General features: G+C 59.8%; 1 protein-coding gene across 1 annotated transcript in view; it reads right to left on the minus strand.

Annotated features, from left to right (window-relative positions):
* ANKRD52 (ankyrin repeat domain 52) overlaps positions 1-18,942 on the minus strand; it is a 51,883-nt gene extending 32,941 nt beyond the window's left edge. Inside the window, exons 1-13 of the mRNA XM_063182764.1 lie at positions 18,860-18,942; positions 17,197-17,280; positions 15,139-15,217; positions 14,181-14,251; positions 13,079-13,279; positions 10,928-11,015; positions 9,891-10,033; positions 8,023-8,235; positions 6,932-7,010; positions 5,476-5,590; positions 4,053-4,135; positions 3,853-3,970; positions 1,049-1,117 (exon numbers count right to left, since the gene is read on the minus strand). Of these exons, the coding sequence (XP_063038834.1) occupies positions 1,049-1,117; positions 3,853-3,970; positions 4,053-4,135; positions 5,476-5,590; positions 6,932-7,010; positions 8,023-8,235; positions 9,891-10,033; positions 10,928-11,015; positions 13,079-13,279; positions 14,181-14,251; positions 15,139-15,217; positions 17,197-17,280; positions 18,860-18,886 (1,370 nt within the window). The 5' untranslated portion in view covers positions 18,887-18,942. The remainder of the gene's footprint in view (positions 1-1,048; positions 1,118-3,852; positions 3,971-4,052; positions 4,136-5,475; positions 5,591-6,931; positions 7,011-8,022; positions 8,236-9,890; positions 10,034-10,927; positions 11,016-13,078; positions 13,280-14,180; positions 14,252-15,138; positions 15,218-17,196; positions 17,281-18,859) is intronic.
* Positions 18,943-19,641: the final 699 nt, after the last annotated feature.

Here is a 19,641-nt window from a genome sequence, read left to right on the forward strand (position 1 = left end):
AGGAACCCTTCCAGAACCTTCCAGGACCTGCAGGAGCCCCGGGAACCCTTCCAGAACCTTCCAGGAGCCCAGGAGGCCCCGGGAACCCTTCCAGAACCTTCCAGGAGCCCAGGATGCCCCAGGAACCCTTCCAGAACCTTCCAGGACCTGCAGGAGCCCCGGGAACCCTTCCAGAACCTTCCAGGAGCCCAGGATGCCCCAGGAACCCTTCCAGAACCTTCCAGGACCTGCAGGAGCCCAAGATGCCCCAGGAGCCCTTCCAGAACCTTCCAGGACCCCCGGGAACCCTTCCAGAACCTTCCAGGACCTGCAGGAGCCCCGGGAACCCTTCCAGAACCTTCCAGGAGCCCCGGGAACCCTTCCAGAACCTTCCAGGACCTTCCAGGAGCGCAGGATGCCCCAGGAACCCTTCCAGGACCCTCCCACAACACCCCAGGAACCCTTCCAGAACCTTCCAGGACCTGCAGGAGCCCCGGGACCCCTTCCAGAACCTTCCAGGAGCCCAGGATGCCCCGGGAACCCTTCCAGGACCTGCAGGAGCTCAGAACATTCTGGAAGCCCTTCCAGGACCCTCCCAGAACACCTCAAGAACCCACCCAGGACCTGCAGCAGCCCCAGGACACCCTGAGAACCCTTCCAGGACCCAGAACACCTCAGGAACCCTTCGAGGACCCAGCAGGAGTTTAGAACATTCTGGAAACCCTTCCAGGACCTGCAGGAGCCCAGGATATCCCCAGGAACCCTTCCAGGACCCAGAACACCCCAGGAACCCTCCCAGGACACTTTGGGGACCCTTCCAGGACCTTCCCAGGACACTTTGGAGACCCTCCCAGGACCTGCAGGGGGTTTGGAGCCCCCATCTCAGGGGGGTCCCAGGAAGGAGCGTTGGTGACCCCTCAGGAACCCAGAAACGTCCCCAACCCTGAGCTGGGATTTGGGGACACCAGGAAGTCCCAACCCAGGTGGCTCCAAGTGACTCAGCTCTGGGATTTGGGGACACCAGGATGTCCCCAAGTGTCCCCAGGTGTCCCCAGGTGTCCCCGCTCACCTCCCGAACTTGTCCCTCCTCCGCAGGTCGGCGCCGCTGCTCAGCAGCAGGTTCAGACATTCAACGTTCCTGCAAGGGACAGGGACACGGGAGTGTCACCGGGCCACCCCAGAGTGTCACCAGGCCACCCAGAAATGTCACCATGCCACCCAGAGTGTCACCAGGCCACCCCAGAGCGTCACCAGGCCACCCAGAAATGTCACTATGCCACCCAGAGTGTCCTCCACCTACCCAGAAATGTCCCCATGCCACCTGGTGTCCCCCAGCCACCCAGAGTGTCCCCATGCCACCCAAAGTGTCCCCACGACACCCAGAGTGTCCCCCAGGGACCCAGAAATGTCCCTCGGGTAATCAGTGTCACCATGCCACCCAGAGTGTCACCAGGCCACCCAGAAATGTCACTATGCCACCCAGAGTGTCCTCCACCTACCCAGAAATGTCCCCATGCCACCTGGTGTCCCCCAGCCACCCAGAGTGTCCCCACGACACCCAGAGTGTCCCCCAGGGACCCAGAAATGTCCCTCGGGTAATCAGAGTGTCACCATGCCACCCAGAGTGTCACCAGGCCACCCCAGAGTGTCACCAGGCCACCCAGAAATGTCACCATGCCACCCAGAGTGTCCTCCACCTACCCAGAAATGTCCCCATGCCACCTGGTGTCCCCCAGCCACCCAGAGTGTCCCCACGACACCCAGAGTGTCCCCCAGGGACCCAGAAATGTCCCTCGGGTAATCAGAGTGTCACCAGGCCACCCCAGAGTGTCACCAGGCCACCCCAGAGTGTCACCAGGCCACCCAGAAATGTCACCATGCCACCCAGAGTGTCCTCCACCTACCCAGAAATGTCCCCATGCCACCTGGTGTCCCCCAGCCACCCAGAGTGTCCCCATGCCACCCAGAGTGTCCTCATGCCACCCAAAGTGTCCCCAGGGACCCAGAAATGTCCCTCGGGTAATCAGAGTGTCACCATGCCACCCAGAGTGTCCCCATGCCACCCAGAGTGTCCCCCAGGGACCCAGAAATGTCCCTCGGGTAATCAGAGTGTCACCATGCCACCCAGAGTGTCCTCATGCCACCCAAAGTGTCCCCATGCCACCCAGAGTGTCCCCCAGGGACCCAGAAATGTCCCTCGGGTAATCAGAGTGTCACCATGCCACCCAGAGTGTCCTCATGCCACCCAAAGTGTCACCACGCCACCCAAACTGCCCTTCAGGGCACCAGAAATGTCCCCATGACAATTGGAGTGTCCCCACGACACCCAGAGCGTCTTCCAGGTATCCAAAAATGTCTCCATGTCACCCAAAGTGTCCCTCAGGCACCCAGAGTGTCACCGTGCCACCCAGAAATGTCCCCTCCCAGAAGTGTCACCCCCCAGGACTCACCCAGCTTCCCATCCCTGCTCTGAGCAGGCCCGTGCCCTCGATCAGAGCACTGTCCCCATGTCCCCAGGTGTCCCCAGCCTATCCCCAGACTGTCCTCGTGTCCCCAGCTGTCTCCAGTCTGTCCCCAAAAGTCCCCAGGTCTGCCTATGTCCCCAAGGAGTCCCCAAATGTCCCCAAGGTGTCCCCAGGTGTCCCCACCCTCCGGAAGCAGCAATGTGCAGACAGCTCCTGCCCAGGCTGTCAGGGCTGTCCCAAGGCTATCCCCAGGTGTCCCTATGTCTCCTCAGGCTGTCCCCAGGTTATCCCCATGTCCCCAGGTGTCCCCAAGGAGTCCCCAAAGTGTCCCAAGGAGTCCCCAAATGTCCCCAAAGTGTCCCCAAGGTGTCCCCACCCTCCAGAAGCAGCAGCATGCAGACAGGTCCTGCCCAGGTTGTCGGGGCTATCCCCATATCCCCATACCCCCATTACCCCAGCCTATTCCCAGCCTGTCTCCAGGTTATCCCCATGTCCCCAAGGTGTCCCAAGGAGTCCCCAAATGTCCCCAAAGTGTCCCCAAGGTGTCCCCACCCTCCAGAAGCAGCAGCGTGCGGACAGCTCCTGCCCAGGTTGTCGGGCTTATCCCCATATCCCCATATCCCCAGCCTATCCCAAGGCTGTCCCCAGGTTATCCCCATGTCCCCAAATGTCCCCAAGGAGTCCCCAGATGTCCCCAAAGTGTCCCCCAGGTGTCCCCACCCTCCGGAAGCAGCAGCGTGCAAACAGCTCCTGCCCAGGCTGTCGGGGTTATCCCCATATCCCTATGTCCCCATATCCCCATTACCCCAGCCTATCCCAAGGCTGTCCCCAAGTGTCCCCAAGTGTCCCCAAGGTGTCCCCAAGGTGTCCCCAGGTGTCCCCACCCTCCGGAAGCAGCAGCGTGCAGACAGGTCCTGCCCAGGTTGTCGGGGCTATCCCCATATCCCCATACCCCCATTACCCCAGCCTATTCCCACCCTGTCTCCAGGTTATCCCCATGTCCCCAAGGTGTCCCAAGGAGTCCCCTCATGTCCTCAAGTGTCCCCAAGGTGTCCCCATGTCCCCCCACCCTCCGGAAGCAGCAGTGTGCAGACAGGTCCTGCCCAGGTTGTCGGGCTTATCCCCATATCCCCATTACCCCAGCCTATCCCAAGGCTGTCCCCAGGTTATCCCCATGTCCCCAAATGTCCCCAAGGAGTCCCCAAATGTCCCAAAGTGTCCCCAGGTGTCCCCACCCTCCGGAAGCAGCAGTGTGCAGACAGCTCCTGCCCAGGCTGTCGGGGTTATCCCCATATCCCCATATCCCTATGTCCCCATATCCCCATTACCCCAGCCTATCCCAAGGCTGTCCCCAAGTGTCCCCAAGTGTCCCCAAGGTGTCCCCAAGGTGTCCCCCAGGTGTCCCCACCCTCCGGAAGCAGCAGCGTGCAGACAGGTCCTGCCCAGGTTGTCGGGGGTGTTGATGTCGAAGCCGGCGCTCAGCACGTGCTCGTTGCTCAGCGAGGACACGATGCTGTACAACTGACCTGGGGGGACACCGGCGTCACCCGGCTGTCCCCAAGGGCCACCCGGGCGGGGCTGGCGCGGGGACAGGGCGGGGACGGTCACCTGAGGAAAGCAGCTTGCGACAACAGTCGGAGAACCCGAAGAGAACGGCCAAGTGCAGGGGGAACATGTCGTGGATGCCGCGCCTGCAGGGGCGGTTTGGGGGCACAAACGGGAATTTTGGGTTGAAAACCTCCTCGAGTTTTTTTTTAATTTTGGCATTTAAACCTCCCAAGGTGCTGCCAGCAGGAAATGGAACCTCTGGGAAGGGTTTTGGGCACTCCTTTGGGGTCTCCGGGTCTTTTGTCCTGGTGAGATCCCTCCAGGGCTGGATCAAGCCCTGGGATGGGACATGGGATGGCACCAGGACCCAGAACATTCTAGAAACCCTTCCAAGACCCTCCCAGGACCCTTTAGGAACCCTTTCAGGACCCAGAACATTTTGGAAACCTTTACAGGATCCAGAACATTCTGGAAACCCTTCCAGGACCCTCCAGAACACTCTGGAAACCCTTCCAGGACCCAAAACATCCTAGGAACCTTTCCAGGACTCCCCCAGAACATTCTGGAAACCCTTCCAGGACCCTCCCAGGACACTTTGGGAACCCTTCCAGGACCCAGCAGGAGCTCAGAACATTCTAGAAACCCTTCCAGGATTCTCCCAGAACATTCTGGAAACCCTTCCACAATTGTCCTAGGACCTTTCAGGAACCCTTCAGGACCCAGAACACCCCAGAACTTTTCCAGGACCCTCCCAGACACTCCAGAACCCCTCCAGGACCCAGCAGGACCTAGAAAATTCTGGAAACCCTTCCAGGATCCTCCAGGCCACTTTGGGAACCCTTCCAGGAGCTTAGAACATTCTGGAAACCCTCCCAGAACACCTTGGAATCTTTCCAGGATCTTAGAACATTCTGGAAACCCTCCCAGAACCCACCCAGAACATCCCAGAACTCTCCAGGACCCAGCAGGAGACCAGAACATTTTGAAAACCCTTCCAGGACTCTCCCAGAACATTCTGGAAACCCTTCCAGGATCCTCCCAGGACACTTTGGGAACCCTTCCAGGAGCTTAGAACATTCTGGAAACCCTTCAAGGACCCAGCAGGAGCACAGAACCCTTCCAGGACCCACCCAGGACATCCTGGAAACCCCTCCAGGACCCAGCAGGACCCAGAACATTCTGGAAACCCTCCCGGGATCCTCCCAGGACACTTTGGGAATGCTTCCAGGAGCTTAGAACATTCTGGAAACCCTCCCAGAACACCTTGGGAATCTTTCCAGGATCTTAGAACATTCTGGAAACCCTCCAGAACACCTTGGGAATCTTTCCAGGAGCTTAGAACATTCTGGAAACCCTTTCAGGACATTTTGGAAACCTTTCGAGGACTCTCCCCTAAGATCCTGGAAACCCTTCCAGGACCCAGAACATTCTGGAAACTCTCCCAGCCCCCCCCAGAAGGTTCTGGAAGGGCAGCCCGGCTCACCTGGCAGTGTCAGCACCATTGGTCATTAACGTACTAATTAGCAGCTCGTGGCCGTATCTAGCAGCGACGTGCAGGGGGGTGTTGCCGTACTTGTCAGCACAGTCGATCTCACTGCCTGCGGGGGAGAGGCTCTGCTCTGTTCCGGAACATTCCGGGATCCCAAATCCCCGAATCCCCACCCCAGATCCAACAATCCCACAATTCCCACCCCTGAGAAGGTTCCAGCTCCGAAATCCCGGAATTCCCAAAATTCCAGAATTCCCACCCAAGGGAGGGCTCTGGGCTCTGAAATCCTGGAATTCCCACCCCAGATCCAAAATCCCCAAATTCCTATTCCAGATTCAACAATCCCCAAATTTCCACCCCTGAGAAGGTTCCGGACTCCGAAATCCTGGAATTCCCAAATCAAGGACACCCCCAAACCCCAAATCCCGGAATTCCAACCCAAGGACAGATCCAGGCTCTGAAATCCCAGAATTCCCACCCCAGAAAAAGTTCTGGGCTCCAAAATTTCAGAATTTACAACTCAGGGATACCCCCAAACCCCAAATCCCGGAATTTCCACCCCAGGGACACCCCCAGATTCAAAATCCCGGAATTCCCATCCAGGCACAGATCCAGGCTCTGAAATTCAGAATTCCCACCCCAGAAAAAGTTCTGGACTCCAAAATCCCCAAATTTCCAAACAAGGGACAGATCCCAGAATTCCAAACCAGGGAGAGATCCAGGCTCTGAAATCCTGGAATTCCCACCCCAGATCCAACAATCCCCAAATTCCCACCCCTGAGAAGGTTCCGGGCTCCGAAATCCTGGAATTCCCAAACCAGGGACACCCCCAAACCTCAAACCCCAAAATTTCCACCCAGGGACACCCCCAGATTCAAAATCCCGCAATTCCCATCCCAGGCACAGATCCAGGCTCTGAAATCCTGGAATTCCCATCCCACATCCAAATCCCAGAATTCCTGCCCTGGGGACGGATCCAAGCTCCAAAATCCCCAAATTTCCCATCCCAGGGACACCCCTGAGCTCCAAAATCCCAAAATTCCCACTCCAGGCTCCAAAATCCCAAAATTCCATCCCAGAGATGACCCCAGATCCAAAATCCTGGAATTCCCACACTGGGAACAGATCCAAGCTCCAAAATCCCAAAATCCCACCCCAGGGACACCCTCAGATTCAAAATCCCCAAATTCCCATCCCAGAGATGCCCCAAATCCAAAATCCTGGAATTTTGGAGGACGTTAACAGGAATTTTGGGGAAAATATTGGAACTTTGGAGGATCTGATGGGAATATCCAAATTTTAGGACAGGAATATTGGGGAAAACACCGCAAGAACCTCCCTGGGGATTTGGGGTGATGACTTGGGAAGGTCTGAACCCCTCCCTGACCCTCCCACGGGGGTTCTGGAAGTTTCAGGGAAATTTGGGATCAGCCAGGGAGGCCCCACTGACCGTTCTGGATGAGGATCTGCGAGCGCGTGAACCGTCCGTGGATCGCCGCCATGTGCAGGGGGCTCTTCCCTTCCTTGCTCTGCAGGAATGCCCAGGAGGGGCTCAGACACACCCCAAAAACACCCCAAAAACACCCCAAAAACCCAAATCCACCCAACGCCCCCAGGAGGGGCTCAGACACACCCCAAAAACACCCCAAAAACACCCCAAAAACCCAAATCCACCCAACGCCCCCAGGAGGGGCTCAGACACACCCCAAAAACACCCAAAAACACCCCAAAAACACCCCAAAAACACCCAACGCCCCCAGGAGGGGCTCAGACACACCCCAAAAACACCCCAAAAACACCCCAAAAACCCAAAACCACTCAAAAACCTACCCAAAAACCCAAAACCACTCAAAAACCTACCCAAAAACCCAAAACCACTCAAAAAAACCCCAACACCAACAGCAGGGGCTCAGACACATCCCAACCCTCCCCAAAACCCAAAACCATCCCAAAAACCCAAAACAACCCCCGGGAGGGGCTCAGCCACATCCCAACACCTTCTCCATCCTTCCTACCCAAAATCTTGAGGATCCCTCACCTGTAACCACACCCCAACACCTTCTCCATCCCAAAACCCCCAAAATCTTGAGGATCCCTCACCTGTAACCACACCCCAACACCTTCTCCATCCCAAAACCCCCAAAATCTTGAGGATCCCTCACCTGTAACCACACCCCAACACCTTCCCCATCCCTTCAACCCCAAAATCTTGAGGTTTCCTCATCTGTAACCCCAAGACCCCCCAACGCCAAAACCCAAGGATCCTCCACCTGTAACCACACCCCACCACCCCATAACCCCAAACCCGAGGTGCCCACCTGGAAGTTGACCCCAACCCCGAGGCGCCACCTGGAAGTTGACCCCAACCCCAAGGTGCCCACCTGGAAGGTGACCCCAACCCCAAGGTGCCCACCTGGAAGTTGACCCCAAACCCAAGGTGCCCACCTGGAAGTTGACCCCAACCTCGAGGTGCCCACCTGGAAGTTGACCCCAACCCCGAGGTGCCCACCTGCAAGGTGACCCCAACCCCAAGGTGCCCACCTGGAAGTTGACGTCGGCGCCGTTGTTGACGAGGATCTCGAGGCACAGGGCGCCGTTGGTGGAGACGGCGGCGAAGTGCAGGGGGGTGAAGCCCTTCTCGTTGGGCTGGTTGACGTTGGCCCCCACGTTGACCAGCTCGTTGGCCACCGCGTCCTGCCCCATGTAGCAGGCGATGTGCAGCGCCGTGTTCCCGAAGGAGTTGGGCTCGTCGATCTGCGGGACACGGGGGGGGATGTGGGGTTTGTGGGGTAAACAGGGTCCATGGCGTCTGTGGGGATTGCGGGGTCTGTGGGGTAAACAGGGTCCGTGGGGTCTGTGGGGTTTGTGGGGTCTGTGGGGTTTGTGGGGTAAACAGGGTCCGTGGGGTCTGTGGGGTTTGTGGGGTCTGTGGGGTAAACAGGGTCCGTGGGGTCTGTGGGGTTTGTGGGGTAAACAGCGTCCGTGGGGTCTGTGGGGTCTGTGGGGTAAACAGGGTCCGTGGGGTCTGTGGGGTTTGTGGGGTAAACAGGGTCCGTGGGGTCTGTGGGGTTTGTGGGGTAAACAGGGTCCGTGGGGTCTGTGGGGTTTGTGGGGTTTGTGGGGTAAACAGGGTCCGTGGGGTCTGTGGGGTCTGTGGGGTTTGTGGGGTAAACAGCGTCCGTGGGGTCTGTGGGGTCTGTGGGGTAAACAGGGTCCGTGGGGTCTGTGGGGTTTGTGGGGTAAACAGGGTCCATGGGGTTTGTGGGGTTTGTGGATCTGTGGGGTCAATGGGGGCTGTGGGGGCTCTGGGAGATGCGCAGCGCCGTGTTCCCAGAGGAGTTGGGCTCGTCGATCTGTGGGACACCAGGGGGATGTGGGGTTTGTGGGGTCTGTGGGGTTTGTGGGGTCTGTGGGGTCTGGGGGACACGCGGGAGCAGTGGGGCTGTGGGGTCAATGGGATCTCTGGGGCCCATGGAGTGCGTGGGATCCCTGGGGTCTGTGGGGGCTGGGGAGTCAATGGGATCTGTGGAGTCAACAGGGTCCATGGGGTCTGTGGGGTCAACAGGGTCTGTGAGGGCTGGGGGGTCTGTGGGGTTAACGGGGTCCATGGGATCTGTGAGGTCTGTGGGGTTTGTGGGGTCAACGGGGTCTGTGGGAAACACTGGATCTGTGGGGTCAACGGGGTCTGTGGTGGCTGTGGGGTCTGTGGGGTCAATAGGGTCTTTGAGGTTTGTGGTGTCCATGGGGTCTGTGGGATCCATTGGATCTGTGGTGTCCATGGGGTCTGTGGGATCCATGGGGTCTGTGGGGGCTGTGGGGTATGTGGATCTGTGGGGGTCAACAGGGTCTGTGGGGTCTATAGGATCTGTGGGGGCTGTGGGGTCTATGGGATCTGTGGGGGCTGTGGTGTCCCCGGGGTCTGTAGCATCTGTGGGGTCCATGGGATCCGTGCAGGAGAGATGGAATCCATGAGGTCCATGGGATCTGTGGTGTCCACGGGGTCTGTGGGGGCTGTGGGATCTACAGTATCTGTGGGACCTCTGGGGGTTGTGGTGTCCATGGGATCTGTGGGGTCCAAGGGATCCGTGGGGTCCAGGGTTTCCAGATGGAGAAAAGTGGATGAGGAGAACCCAAAGCTTCTGTCACCACCCAGGCCTCCTGTCACCACCCAGGGGGAAGGAATTTGGTTCCTTGATCTCAGGGACCAATAAAACCCTCAGGATTTGGGATTTAGGTGGGAAAAAGGCAGCAGAGAACCACTCAGGGCTGCTCAGGGTGACAGAATTCGGATCTGCAGAAACGATGAAGTCCAGCGGATTTGGGACTTTGGGAAGCACCAAGGTCTCTGCCCCCACGTGTGCAGCTCCCGTCCCACCTCTCCCAGCCCCGGGCAGGCGTTGGGCTCTCACCTCCACCCCCAGCCTGAGCAGGTGACGCACGACCTCGATCTGGCCGCTGGCGGCCGCCGTGTGCAGCAGCGTGTAACCCTTCCTGTCCTTGCACATGACATCGGCCCCGCGCGCCACCAGCAGCTTCAGCACCTCCAGGTGACCTGCGGGGACAGCCGTGACAGCAACGGGACAGCAGGGACAACGGGGACAACGGGGAGATGGGGGACACTGGGGAGAAATGGGGAGACAGGGAAAAACAAGAGAGATAGGGGACACTGAGGACATGGGGGACATCAGGGAGATGGGGACACCAGGGAGATGGAGGACACCAAAGAGATGGGGGACACCAAAGAGATGGAGGATGCTGGGGAGATGAGGAGACTGGGAAGACTGGGGACACTGGAGTGATGGGGGACACTGAGGACATGGGGGACATTGAGGAGATGGGGGGCACTGAGGAGATGGAGGACAGAGATGGGGACACTGGGGAGATGGGGGACATTGGGGAGGTAGGGACACCAGGGAAACAAACTGAGGACACCAAGGAGATGGGGACACCAAGGAGATGGAGGACATTGGGGAGATGGGAGACATCAGGGAGATGGGGACAAAGATGGGGACACTGGGGAGATGGAGGACATCAGGGAGACGGGGGACACTGGGGACAACGGGGACATCAGGGAGATGGGGGACACTGGGGACAATGGGGACATCAGGGAGATGGGGACACCAGAGAAGTGGGGACACCAGGGAGATGGGGGACACTGAGAGGAGAATCCTTGTGACATTGGGGGGGAGAGGAGGAACAGGAGAGATGGAGAGGAGGAATTTGGAAATGTGGAGAGAAGGGAGAGATGGAGAGAAGGGATGGGAGAGAGAAGGGATGGGAGAGATGGAGAGGAAGAGTGGGAGAGATGGAGGGAACGGAGAGATGAAGAGTGGGAAATGTGGAGAGAAGGGAGAGAGGGACAGGAGGAATGGGAGAGGTGGAGAAGGGATGAGAGAGAGGGAGTGGGAGAGCAGGAGAGGGAGTGAAAGCAGCAGGGAGCCCCTACCCAGGAAGGCCGCCCAGTGCAGGGGCTGTCTGTCCTTCTTGTCACACGTGCTGGGGCTGGCACCTTTGTTGAGCAGCAGGTTCACCATCTGTGGGGTGTGGGGACAGTGTCAGCAGGGCCACCCCAATTTCCCTGCCCCCTCAATGTCCCTGTCAGTGCCCACCCCAATGTCCCTGTCCGCCCCTGTCTGTGCTGACCCCGATGTCCTTGGCCTCCCTAATGTCCAGGGCCACCACAATGTCCCTGTCCACTCCGATGCCTCTGCTGGCCACCTCTGTCTGTGCCCACCCCAATGTCCCTGGCCACTCGGACATCTGGGATCACCCCAATGTCCCTGCACACCCCAATGTCCCTGCTGCCCACCTGTGTCTGTGCCCACCCCAATGTCCCTCCCTGCCCACCCAAACATCCCTGTCCGCCCCAATGTCCCTGCCCACCCTGTCCCTGTCCATCCCAATGTCCCTGTCCACCCTAATGTCTCTGCCCATCTCAATGTCCCTCCTGCCCACCCCTATCCCTCCCCACCCCAATGTCCCTGCCTGTCCCTGTCCCTCTCCACCCCAATTTCCCTGTCCACCCTATCTCTACCCACCCTGAAGTCCCTGCCCACCCCAACATCCCTGCCTGCCCCAATGTCCCTCCTGCCTATCCCTATCCCTGCCCACCCTGTCCCTGTCCATCCCTACATCTCTGCTGCCCACCCCAATGTCCCTGCCCACCCCGATGTCCCTCCTGCCCACCCCTATCCCTTCCCACCCCGTTCCTGCCCATCCCAATGTCCCTGTCTGCCCTGTTCCTGCCCATCCCAATGTCCCTGCTGTCCATCCCAATATCCCTGCCCACCCCCAAACCTGCCCATCCCAATGTCCCTGCCCACCCTGATGTCCCTCCTGCCCACCCTGATGTCCCTCCTGCCCACCCCTATCCCTTCCCACCCCCGTTCCTGCCCACCCCAAAATCCCTGCCCACCCCCAAACCTGCCCACCCCAATGTCCCTGCCCACCCCGATGTCCCTCCTGCCCACCCCGATGTCCCTCCTGCCCACCCCTATCCCTTCCAACCCCCATTCCTGCCCATCCCAATGTCCCTGTCTGCCCTGTTCCTGCCCATCCCAATGTCCCTGCTGTCCATCCCAATATCCCTGCCCACCCCCAAACCTGCCCACCCCAATGTCCCTGCCCACCCTGATGTCCCTCCTGCCCACCCCAATGTCCCTCCTGCCCACCCCTATCCCTTCCCACCCCGTTCCTGCCCAATCCCAAAATCCCTGCCCACCCCCAAACCTGCCCATCCCAATGTCCCTGTCTGCCCTGTTCCTGCCCATCCCAATATCCCTGCCCACCCCCTAACCTGCCCACCCCAATGTCCCTGCCCACCCCGATGTCCCTCCTGCCCACCCCTATCCCTTCCCACCCCGTTCCTGCCCACCCCAAAATCCCTGCCCACCCCCAAACCTGCCCACCCCAATGTCCCTGTCTGCCCTGCTCCTGCCCACCCCAACGTCCCTGCTGTCCATCCCAATATCCCTGCCCACCCCCAAACCTGCCCATCCCAATGTCCCTGCCCACCCTGATGTCCCTCCTGCCCACCCTGATGTCCCTCCTGCCCACCCCTATCCCTTCCCACCCCCGTTCCTGCCCACCCCAAAATCCCTGCCCACCCCCAAACCTGCCCACCCCAATGTCCCTGCCCACCCCGATGTCCCTCCTGCCCACCCCTATCCCTTCCCACCCCGTTCCTGCCCACCCCAATGTCCCTGTCTGCCCTGTTCCTGCCCACCCCAACGTCCCTGCTGTCCATCCCAATATCCCTGCCCACCCCCAAACCTGCCCACCCCAATGTCCCTGCCCACCCCTATCCCTTCCCACCCCCTAAGCCTTCCCACCCCAAAATCCCTGCCCACCCCCAAACCTGCCCACCCCAATGTCCCTGCCCACCCCGATGTCCCTCCTGCCCACCCCTAAGCCTTCCCACCCCAAAATCCCTGCCCACCCCCAAACCTGCCCATCCCAATGTCCCTGTCTGCCCTGCTCCTGCCCACCCCAACATCCATGCTGTCCATCCCAACATCCCTGCCCACCCCCGTCCCTTCCCACCCTGATTTCCCCGTGCCCTCGCGGTGTCCCCGTGCCGGCGTCCCGGCGGTGTCACCTCCAGGTGGCCGCTGTGCACGGCGTGGTGCAGCGCCGTGCGCCCGGTGCGGTCGGCCACGTTGACGGTGCTGAGCAGCGGCAGCAGCGCCTCCACGCACTTGGTGGCCCGGTTGGCGGCGGCCACGTGCAGCGGGGTCTGCCAGTGCTTGTCCCGCGCGTTGGCATCGGCCGAGTGCTTCAGGAGCAGCTGGAGGGCTTTCTGTGGGGCGCCAAACGGGGAAAGGCTCCAGACCCCAAATGCTGGGGGGTCCCGGAGCTGGCGACCCCAGATCACAGCGGGGTTTCCCTCTGTGGGGTTTCCCTCGCTGGGATTTCTCACTTTATGATTTCCCACTCTGGGATTTCCCCCCTCTGGGGTTTCCACCTCTGTGATTTCCCACTCTGGGATGTCCCTGCTGTGGGATTTCCACCTCTGTGATTCCTCACGCTGGGACTTCTCTCTGTGGGATTTCCCTCTGTGGGATTTCCTACTCTGTGATTTCGATTTCCTTCTGTGGGACTTCCCACTTTGTGATTTCCCTCTGTGGGATTTCCCACTCTGTGATTTTGATTTCCCTCTGTAGGATTTCCCACTTTGTGATTTCCCTCTGTGGGATTTCCCACTCTGTGATTTCGATTTCCCTCTGTGGGATTTCCCACTTTATGATTTCCCTCTGTGGGATTTCCCCACTCTGGGATTCCCTGCTGTGGGATTTCCTTCTGTGGGGTTTCCCTGCTATGGGATTTTCCCACTCTATGGTTTCCCACTCTGGAATTTCCCACTTTTATATTTCTACCTCTGTGACTTCCCACTCTGGGATATCTCTCTGTGGGATTTCCCCCCTGTGGGGTTTCCCACTCTGGGATTTCCCACTCTGGGATTTCCCACTCTGGGATTCCCTGCTCTGGGATTTCCCTGCTCTGGGATTTCCCACTCTGGGATTCCCTGCTGTGGGATTTCCCTCTGTGGGGTTTCCCTCTGTGGGACTGCAGTTTTTTTTCCAAGGAGAATTTTTTCCCCATAACTTCCTGTTCCCCAAACCCCAAAGGAAGGAAAGGGGAGGACAAAATCCCATTTTTTTTCCCCTTTTCCCCCAGCAATTTCCCCTCTCACCCCTCACCTCGTGGCGCGAGGCCGCGGCGCGGTGCAGCGGCGTCAGCCACACCGTGTCCTTGGCGTTCACGTTAGCACCTGTGGGGGACACACCCAAAAAAACACCTCAGCACCCCAAAAAACCCAAAAAACCCCAAAGCTGCCCCTCACTGCTGCCCTGAACCCCCACAACAGGCAGGGGAAAATCCCAAATCCCCCAAGCGCTTCTGTAGATGGAGAGGAATGGGATAAAATTTTGGTTATTTTGGTGGGGATTTTGTGGAAACAACAAATCCCAACAGGGGCTCTCTGAACCCCAAGAGTATTCCCAAAATTCAATGGGGACACCCTGAATCCTAAAAGCATTCCCAAAACATAACAGAGACACTCTGCACCCCAAAGGTATCCCCAAAACCCAATGGGGACAGCCTGAACCCCAAAGGTATCCCCAAAACCTAACAGCATCCCAAAAGTTTCCCCAAAACACAACAGGGACACTCTGCACCCCAAAAGTATCCCTAAAACATAACAGGGCCACTCTGTAACCCCAAAAATATCCCCAAAACCCAGTAGGGGCTCCATGTACCCCAAAGGCATCCCCAAAACTCAGTGAAGACACTCTGCACCCCAAAAGCATCCCCAAAACCCAATGGGGACACGCTGAATCCCAAAGGAATCCCCAAAATATAACAGGTACACTCTGCACCCCAAGAGTATCCCCAAAACCCAACAGGGGCTCCATGTACCCCCAAGGCAACCCCAAAATGGGATCTGTGGGATCAAGTGTTTGGGATCCACAGATTTTAGGAGATTTTCCAGATCTCCACAGATTTTAGGGGATTTTCTCTGGGATCCACAGATTTTAGGGGATTTTCTTGGGATCTCCACAGATTTTAGGGGATTTTCTCTGGGATTTTCCAGATTTTAGGAGATTTTCTCTGGGATCCACAGATGTTTCTGGGGTGATTTTGGGTTCTGGCCCTCACCTGACAGGATGAGCAGCTCGAGGATTGCAACGTCTCCGATGTAGGCAGCAGCGTGGAGAGGGGTCCGGCGTTCCTGGTCCTGCAGGGGGGACAGCTGTGAACTGGGAGGGACTGGGAGGGACTGGGATGGGGCTGGGAGGGACAGGGAGAGACTGGGAGGGACTGGGAGGGACTGGGATGGGGCTGGGAGGGACAGGGAGAGACTGGGAGGGACTGGGAGGGACTGGGATGGGGCTGGGAGGGACTGGGAGGGACTGGGAGAGACTGGGATGGGATTGGGATGGACTGGGATGGACTGGGATGGGATTGGGAGGGACTGGGATGGGATTGGGATGGACTGGGATGGGGCTGGGAGGGACTGGGATGGGGCTGGGAGGGACTGGGATGGGATTGGGATGGACTGGGATGGGACTGGGAAATGTGGGGGAGATTGGGATGGGACTGGGATGGGATTGGGATGGACTGGGATGGGGCTGGGAGGGACTGGGAGAGACTGGGATGGGATTGGGATGGACTGGGATGGGGCTGGGATGGGGCTGGGAGGGACTGGGAGGGATTGGGATGGGACTGGGATGGGATTGGGATGGACTGGGATGGGGCTGGGAGGGACTGGGAGGGACTGGGAAATGTGGGGGAGATTGGGATGGGGCTGGGATGGGACTGGGATGGGGCTGGGATGGGACTGGGATGGGACTGGGATGGGGCTGGGAGGGACTGGGATGGGACTGGGATGGGACTGGGAGGGACTGGGAGGGACTGGGATGGGACTGGGATGGGACTGGGATTGGGGTGGGATTGGGGTGGGATTGGGGTGGGATTTATGGGATGGGGATGGGAGGGACTGGGAGGGGGCTGGGATGGACTAGGAGGGACTGGGAGAGACTGGGAGGGACTGGGATGGGGTTGGGAGGGACTGGGAGAGACTGGGAGAGATTGGGTGGGACTGGGATGGGATTGGGATTGGGCTGGGATTGGGGTGGGATTGGGGTGGGATTTATGGGATGGGGATGGGAGAGACTGGGAGGGACTGGGAGGGACTGGGATGGGACTGGGAGGGACTGGGAGGGATTGGGATGGGACTGGGAAATGTGGGAGAGACTGGGATGGGGCTGGGGATTGGGGTGGGATTTATGGGATGGGGATGGGAGGGACTGGGATGGGGTTGGGATGGACTGAGAGAGACTGGGATGGGACTGGGAGGAATTGGGAGAGATTGGGAGGGACTGGGATGGGGCTGGGAGGGGGCTGGGATTGGGGTGGGATTTATGGGATGGGGATGGGAAGGACTGGGATGGGGTTGGGATGGACTGAGAGAGACTGGGATGGGACTGGGAGGAATTGGGAGAGATTGGGAGGGACTGGGATGGGGCTGGGAGGGGGCTGGGATTGGGGTGGGATTTATGGGATGGGGATGGGAAGGACTGGGAGGGACTGGGAGAGATTGGGATGGGATTGGGATGTGGTTGGGAGGGACTGGGAAAGGGTGGGAGATACTGGGATGAGGATGGGGATGGGATGGGATTTATGGGACTTATGGGATTTTGGAATGGAATGGGATGGGATTTATGGGAGGGGATGGGATGGGATCCATAGGATGGGATTTATGGGATGTGGATGGGATTTTGGGATGGGATTTTGGGATGGGATTTATAGGATTTATGGGATAGGATGGGATTTGTGGGATTTATGGGATGGGGATGGGGATGGAGATGGGATGGGGTTCATGGGATGTGGATGGGATGGGACTGGGAGAAACTGGGATGGGGTTGGGAGGGGGCTGGGAGGGGACTAGGATGGGGCTGGGGATGGGATTTATGGGATGGGAGTGGGAGGGACTGGGAGGGGGCTGGGAGGGGACTGGGATGGAATTTGTGGGATTGATAGGATGGGACTTAGGGGATTTATGGGATGTGAACGGGGATGGAGATGGGATGGATTTATGCGATGGGATGGGATTTATGGGATTTGTGGGACTGATGGGATGGGGATGGCAGGGATCTGGGAGCCCTGGGTGAGGTTTGGCAGCAGCAGCAGCAGCAGCAGCAGGCCCTCACTCACCAGCACATTGATGTTCTCCTTCTGATTGAGCAGCGACCGAACCTCCTCCACATCCCGGTTAAAGATGGCTTGGACCAGAGGGGGCTGCGGGGACACAGAGGGGACAGTGACACAGCTGGAATGGGGAGGGGACAGTGACACTGCTGGAATGGGACAGTGACACAGCTGGAACGGAATGGGGGGACAGTGACACAGCTGGAATGGGGGGACAGTGATGGGGACACAATGAGGGGTGACAGTGACACAGCTGGAATAGGGGGTGACAGTGACAGTGACACAAGTAGAGGTGACAGTGACACAGCTGGAACGAGGGGGGACAGTGATGGGGACACAGGGAGCGGTGACAGAGAGAGGGGACACAGCTGGAACAGGGGGTGACACTGATGGGGACACAGCTGGAACAGGTGGTGACAGTGATGGGGACACAGCTGGAACGGGGTTCACCCATTCCTGGGGTTCTCCCGTTCCTGATCCAGGCGTCCCAACCCCAGGGCTCTCCCATTCCCAGAGTTCTGCCATTCCAGGACTGCGTGATCCCATTCCTGGAGTTCTCCCATTCCTGGATTCTCCCGTTCCTGATGCACATGTCCCAACCCTGGGAGCTCCGCTGTCCCTGGTCCATGGGTGTCCCCAGGTGTCACCCATTCCTGGACCACGGATTCTGCCATTCCCGGGGCTCTCCTGTTCCTGATCCAGGTATCGTAATCCCAGGAATCTCCTGTTCCTGATCCACGGGTCCCATTCCCAAGATTCTCCTGTTTCAAGGCCGGGGGATCCCATTCCTGGATTTCTCCCATTCCTGTGATTCTCCCATTCCTGATCCAGGTGTCCCAACCCCAGGGATCTCCTGTTCCCAGTCCAAGTTTCCCATTCCCAGGGCTCTCCTATTCCCAATCCCATTCGCGGGGGCTCCACCGTTCCCAGCCTGAGGGGGTCTCGGGACCAGGACCCTCCCTCAATGCTCCGCAGTCCCTGGGCTGGGGGGTCCCTCCCGAGGGTCCCATCCCGGGAGCTCTCCCGTTCCAGGGTCGGGGGTCCCATTCCCGGGGCCCTCCGAGGGCAGGATCCCCCAGTCATGCTTCACATTCCCGGCCCGGGGGTCCCATTCCCGGGGCTCTCCCGTTCCCGGCCCGGGATGTCCCAGCCCTGGGATTCTCCTGTTCCCGGCCCGGGGGTCCCATTCCCAGCGCTCTCCCTTTCCCGGGATTCTGCCATTCCCGGCGCTCTCCCGTTCCCGGCCCGGTGCTCCCAACCCTGGCGTTCTCCCGTTGCCGTTCCCGGTTCTGAGGCTCCCACTCCCGAAATCCTGCCATTCCCGGGGCTCTCCCGTTCCCCGTTCTGAGGCTCCCATCCCCGGCGCTCTCCCGTTCCCGTTCCCGGCCCGGCCCGCGCTGGGCCCGGCGGGCACGGCCAGAGCGGCTCCAAACGGCGACCCCGGCCCGTCCCGGAGCTGCAGCACGACCGGGAGCAGCGGGGAGGGCTCGGCGGAGCGAAGCCCGCGGCCTGGGGCGGCGGCGGGCCGGGCCCGGTGGCGGAGCCGCGCTAGGCCGCACATCCCCGGGCTGCCGTAGCGGCGCGGCCCGGCCGAGGCGCGGCGGCGGCGGCGGCAGCGAGCGGGATCAGCCGGGGGAAGGAAGGAAGGACGGGGGAACGGCGGCCGTACCTGGTCCGTGATGCTGAGAACCCCCATGTCGGGGCCGCCCTCAGCGCCCAGCTCCCGGCATCGGGTCCGGCCGCGGCGGCTCCGCTCGGGCGGCTGCGGGGCGGGGATGGAGCGCCGGGGATGCGCCGCCCACCGGGCCCGAACGGCGGCGGCGGCGGCGGCGGCGGCGGCGGGGGCGGCCCCGGGGCAGCGGCAGAGCCCGGGGGGACACGGCTGGAGCAGGACGGGGGGCAGCGGGGAGCGGCTGCCCCGGTAATCCCGGGGGTCTCTGCTCTGGGGTGTGCCCGGTGGGAATCCATGAGGGATGTCGGTAACACCGGAGGTCCCGGGGGTCCCGGAGGTTGATGCTCTGGAATGTCCCCGGTGGGAATCACACCCATGAAGGGCTCCCGGTAATCCTGGGGATCCCGGGGGTCTCTGCTCTGGGATGTTCCCGGTGGGAATCACATCCATGAGCAGCTGTCGGTAATCCCGGGAGTCCCAGGACAGTGGTGCCCCCAGCCTGAAGAATGCTGCGGTGGTGGGAGAGGGTCCTGGGGGTCCCATGTGCCACCTCCATCCCCTCTGAGGGGTCTGTCCGGAGGAAATCCCATCCCAGGCGGTCCTGGGGGTCCCAGGGAGTCCCTGAGCAGCAGCTCCTCCACCTCAAAGGGCTCTGGAATGGTGGCAGAGGGTCCTGGGGGTCCCATGTGCCACCTCTGTCCCTCTCTGGGCTGAACTGGGATGTGCTGGGATGAACTGGGCCATACTGGGATGAGCTGGGAGGAACTGGACTGAACTGG

The sequence above is a fragment of the Melospiza melodia genome, unplaced genomic scaffold (genome assembly GCF_035770615.1).
Source record: "Melospiza melodia melodia isolate bMelMel2 unplaced genomic scaffold, bMelMel2.pri scaffold_317, whole genome shotgun sequence".
Taxonomy (NCBI): Eukaryota; Metazoa; Chordata; class Aves; order Passeriformes; family Passerellidae; genus Melospiza; species Melospiza melodia.